Source organism: Poecilia reticulata, unplaced genomic scaffold, assembly GCF_000633615.1.
Source record: "Poecilia reticulata strain Guanapo unplaced genomic scaffold, Guppy_female_1.0+MT scaffold_453, whole genome shotgun sequence".
NCBI lineage: Eukaryota > Metazoa > Chordata > Actinopteri > Cyprinodontiformes > Poeciliidae > Poecilia > Poecilia reticulata.
Window position 1 is genome coordinate 2,480 of NW_007615217.1, and position 6,750 is coordinate 9,229.

Consider the following 6,750-nt stretch of genomic DNA (forward strand, 5'->3'; position numbering starts at 1 on the left):
CTTTTTTTTGTCTTTTCCCAAATTTGAGGTCTTGTGATGTAAATAGAAGTCGGCAAACTTACACAAAATGCCTTGTCATCAACATGACCACTAAAACTGGACGTTTACAGCCTTAGCTTAGAGCACAAGTTGACTAAATGTTTACCATACCTCTACTCAAGTCTTATTATGATTCTAGTCACATGAATGAACTACACAGAACCTTTATTGAAAAAAAAATTGTTTGTCTATTGCAGGGGTCACCAACTCCAGTCCTCAAGGGTTACCATCCTGCAACTTTAGATGCATCTGCCCAAACACACATGGATCAAATAAACTGCTCGTCACCAGCCTATTGCAGAACTGAATGAGGAGGAGCTTTGTCCTCGAAGGCGAAGCTAGGTCCAACCAGGCATTTTTCAGAGCTGAATGGTTGCTACGGAAGATTGAAGGATTTCTCAAATCCTTCAATCTTAAAAGAATCAAAGGACAACTCCAGGTATGTCTTTGAGTGTTCTGGACATCTGTCCACTCAGCAGTAGGCCCATGACTGTGTGGCCTACTGACCCAGACTGAGAGACTGCTTGAAAGGCTGAGGACACATTTTCTGGTGTTTTGTGTTCATCAACTGATTAGGGTGCAACACCACCAGTTTCCAAGAATGTCATTGTTCACAATATTCTAATTTTCTGAGTCATAATCATTAAAATTATAAGAAGCAAAAGCTTGAAATATATGCCTGTCGATTCTAGATAAAATGTATGAGCTTCGCTTTCCGAGATGACGGGGAAGAAATATTGCACTTTTATGCAATATAAATCTTTTTTTAATGTACCACTATAACTAACAGGCAAACAAACCATAAACACAAACTTTCAAAAATGATCCATACTTTCTTTAAAGATTAAAAAAATAACAATTAAACCCTGAAGAAAGAGTACAGAGTATTTATCAATTAGCTTTTTAGACTTTACTCATAAGGCTTACAAAAATCTCAAGACAAATGACTCATTGGCAGAAAGTGTGAGACCTATGCATCATGAGAGTGAGTAGTTCTCTGTGGTGTGGGTCTTATTATCCCCAGAGTGAATCAGCCAACATCTGTTAAACACAACACACACACTTTAGAGCTCAAAGCAATGTAAACTGGTACCTGCAAGCCGCTGAGAACCAGGCGCAGCAGCTTCATCACCTCTCTGTACTTGGTAGCTTTGGTCTGCTTAGGCAAACTCTTTAGATCTTTGGTTAGTTGGTCCAGTGACAGCTCCTCTCCCTGCTCTTCTATTAACCTGCACAAACACACAAATATTCATAAACTTGACAAAACACTGCTGATATGCAGTAAATGCCTGCTTTCAAACCTCAGAACTAACGACGCAATATGAGAAGCCTCCTTGGTTAGTGCTGCCACCTGCTGGATGGAGAGGGAAGGGCGCACCCACAGATAGGAGTAGGTTGGGCTCACAAGCTCCTTCAGGGAAGTTATGTGACCCTGTTGAAAAGAAAGCAATTCATTGAATACTACTGAAGATATTACTTTAGACATGCAATGTCTTAGAAAACAATTTTAATCGCAAAATAAACTATATGCAACTTCATGTTGATCTATCTCATAAAGTCACACTAAGGTTGTTTTCCGACTTGATACTCTGGCAGCTTAGGTTTGATTGGGGACCAAAATTGCAAGATTTGCTACATTTTCAGCTGGTGCAATTTGCTTTCACGCTGCACTGTGTCAAACAATCCAAACTTATTGAAAAACCTGTTCCCCTCCTCGCCTGTGGTGGTACTGCACCAAGAACCACCGAAGGAAACGACACAAAAATCTCATAAGACCAATGCAGCTTCCTTCTTCACAAAACGTAAACAGAAGTGGACTATTGTCAGATTTTAGCAGTTGTAGGATTTCTCCTTCATATTTTGTAAAAGACCACGAGCTATTTCTCCTGGTAGTGCATTTTATTTTGGCTCTACTGACCCAGAATGCCCTGCACTGTATTCCACTTCCTGCTTTTGGATGGTCTTCGGTCTGCTTACATCCACACATGCATTTGAATCGCACCTCAGTTCACTTCAACTGAACCATGCTCTAGGTTTTTAGGTGGATCAGAGTTTATTTATTTGGTCTGAAGCAGAGTTTGATTGCGCATTCACGTCTCATCAATCAAACCGCACTTTCTGTACAAACAAACTACAATTTGATTTAAGCGGACTAAACAGGGCTGGTGTGCATGCACCCCAATGGACAATAAAATTTATGATCGTACAAAAGTAAATTTAGAAGGTTAAGAGATGTGAATATTTTCACAAGCCATTGTCAAAGTCAAATAAGCTGGTGACTTTAGTTACTGTGATTAAGACAGTGTTGAAACATTAGCCTTTATAAATTTTGCACAATAAAGCTGAAAACTAAACTGAACGTTTGCAAGTTTGACATCGTTCACTGAGATAGTTGACTAATACACAAAAAGTTGCAAAACATAGGGTCTTGGAAGATTCAAAAAGCTTTCAGTTTCTCAAAACATACTGCTTTTTTAATAGAAAACAATACAAAAATTAATAGACAACCTGTATATGAACATAAAGGATTAACTTTACGGCCTTCACGTACAATACACTACAACGGAAACAGATAAAATGGCGTACTGTATTGCACCAGTCTATGGCGTACCGCTCAGTGGAAATAAAGCGAATGTAGCTGAGATTACCTTACGGAGGTGTAGCACACGTCTAATATAATCTCCTTCAAGCACTTCTTTATCCTGAATCTCTGCAGTGTAAACCTGCTGGATTTGCTGCTGTAGATCTTTTATAAGCACACAACACTTCTGCTCATCTTCAATTCGCTGCTGCAGATGAATTCTGTCCAAAGTCCCAAGGAGAAACAGAGAGCAATCAATCTATGATTTTTCAGAAAAACAAAAACTTCCGGTTGAATAATTTCCAGAATAAGTTAAACTTTAAAAACAGCCTTTGTAATATGGTTGGATTGATTTAATACAGATTCATATGAAGTTGATTTCTCCCCCACCTGTTGAACTCTGGTAGCTTCTCCAGGTCTAACAAAGCAGAGTGAGTTGTGATCTTTGAAGGATTAAACTCAGAAATCAGTTCCTCTAACCTCCGTCCCATCCGATTGGCTGTATACAAGGATAAGCAAATAATTATTATTACTTAAATTCAGTTAATATTGACAGAGCTTATCTTAAGCTTATTTCTACTAAGGTGATCCCGATCCGTTTTTGATATCGGATCCGTTTTTGATATCAACGGATCCAATATCAAAAACTGATTGGATTATATCAGCCTGCATCTGAAATCTCCACTCCAGCATTTAATCCGCCCAAGCATTTCTACCCATCAACACTTATATTCCACACGCAAACTCATTGGTTAATAATAAATAGGTCAGTTATTCCCTTACATATTGTTTTTGACTATTGTTCTCTGAATAATATCACTTGATCATGTCTTTTCAATATCGTTATTGGCAATACTCAAATCTGCAATATCGGCATCATATCAGAAGTGAAGAAGTTGCATCGGGACACCCCTAACTGTTACATGTTACCCTTCGTCACTTACAGGTAAATCCAGATCCACAGTTGGTTGTGATATCCAGCAGAGCCTCAGGGAGAACCCCTTCCCTACAGAAGTTTTCAATGAATATGTCCCCCTGCCTCTTGGACAGCTTGTTGCCATCACTATTCATCAGAAGCGGCAGATGTCCGAAGATGGGCGGCGTCCATCCCAGAGCGCAATACATAAGGAGATGCTTGGAGGTCGAGATGAGCCACTCGGATCCTCGCAGAACGTGGCTGATCTTCATGTAATGATCGTCTACGATGTTGGCCAGGTGGTAGGTGGGGAAGCCATCTGCTTTAATCACAACTGGATCGCCCTCCACCTGAGGATAAGAAGAAACAGGTTGAAGAAATGTATTTTGGTGTCCCCCAGGTTCAGAGTAACGGCATGCTGACGTTCCCAACCTACACCTTTCAAGGGGAATTCCCCTCCTGACCGACCTGCGCCACTTCATGGTGGTTCCATCCGAAGATCAGGTCCTGGAAAGGCTCGACACCAGCTTCCAGTCGAAACCTGACCACATGCGGCATTCCCTGAGCCAGCTTCTCCTGGACCTGGTCCGCTCGCAGGTGACGGCATCTGTTGTCGTAGCTGTAGAAACAGGTGAACACTCAATTCTGTGCAAAAATCCTGTACACATCTTTGATCCATTTTGGTTGTTCAGGAACAAATTTTCGTGACTGTTTAGGTACCGTGGTGTCTGGCCGGCCCTTAGAGCCTCTTTTTTCAGCAGCTCCAGCCTCTGAGGGCTGCAGAAGCAGTAGTAGCCATGACCAGTCTCTACAAGCTTCCTGGCAGTCTGATTGTAGAGGTCTAATCTTTGGGACTGGAGGTATGGACCGCAGGGTCCTCCCCGACGAGGACTCTCATCTGGTGGAATACCTGCAGATGGAGGTAGAGGCTAGAGACTAGACTGTCCTTTTATATAATGATAAAATAAGGATTTAAAATTGTAAAACAAACAGAAATAGATTCCAAAAGTAATGTTTTTAACTGTCTTTACCATATTGTACTAGTAATTAGAGTGGATAGCTTTGCTAAAACAGTAGTCTAAGGGTGTTTTCACACCTGATCCTCCGGTAGACTCGGTTTAATTGGGGACCAAAATTCAGGGTTTCCCCCTAATGTATTATAAGTCTGGCAGGCCACTAGGCTTTACTTGCCTCCCCACCAGGCTAAGTGTTGTTTATTTTAAAAAGGGTTTTTTTTTATACACCAGTAACAGTGACACTAAAGCTGGATTAAGCTAGGCTTGTAGTTGACACACTTAACTGGGTGCGAGAAGGTGTGAACCAATTGTGCTGTACCCGCTTCTGTTGACCTCACAAGCTATTATTTCCAAATTATGATGCTTGCTCGTCAACCTCAAAATTTTTGTAACTTTAAGCATTTTTTCAACACAAAAAACACAGCGGACCGCTGGTGGACTGCCCTGGGTTTAGGTTTTTCATTTGTTATATTTTCAGCTGCTGCCGTTCGCTTTCACACCGCACTGTGTCAAACAATCCAAATTCTTTGAAAAACCTCGTACCAGCCCACTCCAACATGTCTTCTATGGACTCTACTGCTCCTGGAACCAGCCTGCTCTGATCCGTGTCCTCTAGTCGCAGGATGAACGCGCCTCCATACTTCTTTGCAAAAATATAATTGTAGAGAGCAGTTCTGAGACCTCCAAGGTGCAAAAAGCCTGTAAACCACAGCAATCAAGAACCAGAACATCATAGATAAGTAGATTTATAAGCAGGTGGTTATAAATGAAAAAATATAGTTCTTAAATCAGACAAAAAAAGGTTTCCATAAAATTTATTTTACAAACAGGCTGGAAGTCTAAATTCCCACATGATTATAAAGCATACAATGCATTATGCTTTTATTAAAATAGTCTACAAACCTATTAAATGATTACATTTTCCTAAGTAAATATCAAACTGGCTAAGTACTTCGGAAGTACTCAGCTAATTATTTCTTCATTAAAGACAATAACTTACTTAAATTAAAGTTATTGCCTTTATTCACAAATTCATTTAGAAGATTTAGACAAAAAAATTGTCTAATGTGCTACTTATTGTGTGTGCGCATATAATCCGCACACACGTAAATATAGTCCATCTGCGGGAAGAATTCACAGGGCTTCATTTTTACCACATTTTGTGATCTTACAGTTGTTTTCCAAAATGGATTAGATTTGCCCTCTCTCCCGGCCAAAAAAAACAAACAAAAAAACACATAGCACAACATAATGTCAACAAATTAATTTAATAAATTTTGTAATAAGGGTGTAAAATTGCATGTGGGAAAAGTGAAGCATACTTCAACTTCTCATGGCACACTTAACATTATAAGCATGTTGTTTAATACGTGTATGCTTTACGATCCACAAAGAGGATGATTAAGTAACTGCTATTATCTCCCAACATAGAATAACTCCCAGTTAAATGAGGAACTTACCTGTGGGGCTGGGGGCAAACCGGACCCTCACTTCGCCCTGAACAGTGGAGCACCATCGGTACACAGCGGCTGAGTTTACCTGGGGCTCAGCCCGTCTGAGTCTGACTGCTGTAACAGACTGAAACCCTCTCTGAAGAACACGACTCCGCAGAAAACACCAACTGCAAACCAACATGGCGGCAAAACGGTTTAATTACTAACTAATAACCAAAAACACACACTGTGAGAGAGAACATGATCACATTTTAGCAGAATCTCCCATTTGGCTTCTATTTTCTGTCAATGTTTGGGTCAAATGTGACTAATATTCTTCTTCTTGTGCATGATACGACTGGAGAAACCACTAACTTTATTAATACTGCCATCTAGCGAGAGCGCAGCTCTCTTTTTAGCTAAGTTCATATTTTTCAGCTTCTCCCTTTAGAGGGCGCCAGAAGGCAAGCCACCACGTTGGATTAGTTTCTCTGCTGAAAGAAATGGACGAAAAAAAGATTTATCTATGCTTTCAATCTTTTACTGTATTTTATTATTTCATTTGACTTCTTTCATTGAGTATCTGTACTTTCTACTCCAGTAAATCTCTATGTGTTATACGTTGCATTCATGTCACACATTGCGGTTTTTGTTTTATTAGTTTGAAAATATCAGTGACTTATTTAAGTTAATTGGCTCAAAAGACGACTCCATGTGGTGTGACACTGGGGTTCAAAACATGCATTATTTGCTACACTGTTCAGT

At 40.1% G+C, this 6,750-nt stretch overlaps 1 protein-coding gene across 1 annotated transcript in view; it reads right to left on the reverse strand.

The window, feature by feature from the left end:
* The window catches only part of ears2 (glutamyl-tRNA synthetase 2, mitochondrial), an 8,763-nt gene extending 2,291 nt beyond the window's left edge, over positions 1-6,472 (reverse strand). The window contains exons 1-9 of the mRNA XM_008403333.2: positions 6,013-6,472; positions 5,096-5,251; positions 4,257-4,446; positions 4,005-4,155; positions 3,565-3,886; positions 3,011-3,119; positions 2,688-2,841; positions 1,341-1,471; positions 1,133-1,268 (exon numbers count right to left, since the gene is read on the reverse strand). Coding sequence (XP_008401555.1) covers positions 1,133-1,268; positions 1,341-1,471; positions 2,688-2,841; positions 3,011-3,119; positions 3,565-3,886; positions 4,005-4,155; positions 4,257-4,446; positions 5,096-5,251; positions 6,013-6,187 — 1,524 coding nt within the window. The 5' untranslated portion in view covers positions 6,188-6,472. The remainder of the gene's footprint in view (positions 1-1,132; positions 1,269-1,340; positions 1,472-2,687; positions 2,842-3,010; positions 3,120-3,564; positions 3,887-4,004; positions 4,156-4,256; positions 4,447-5,095; positions 5,252-6,012) is intronic.
* Positions 6,473-6,750: the final 278 nt, after the last annotated feature.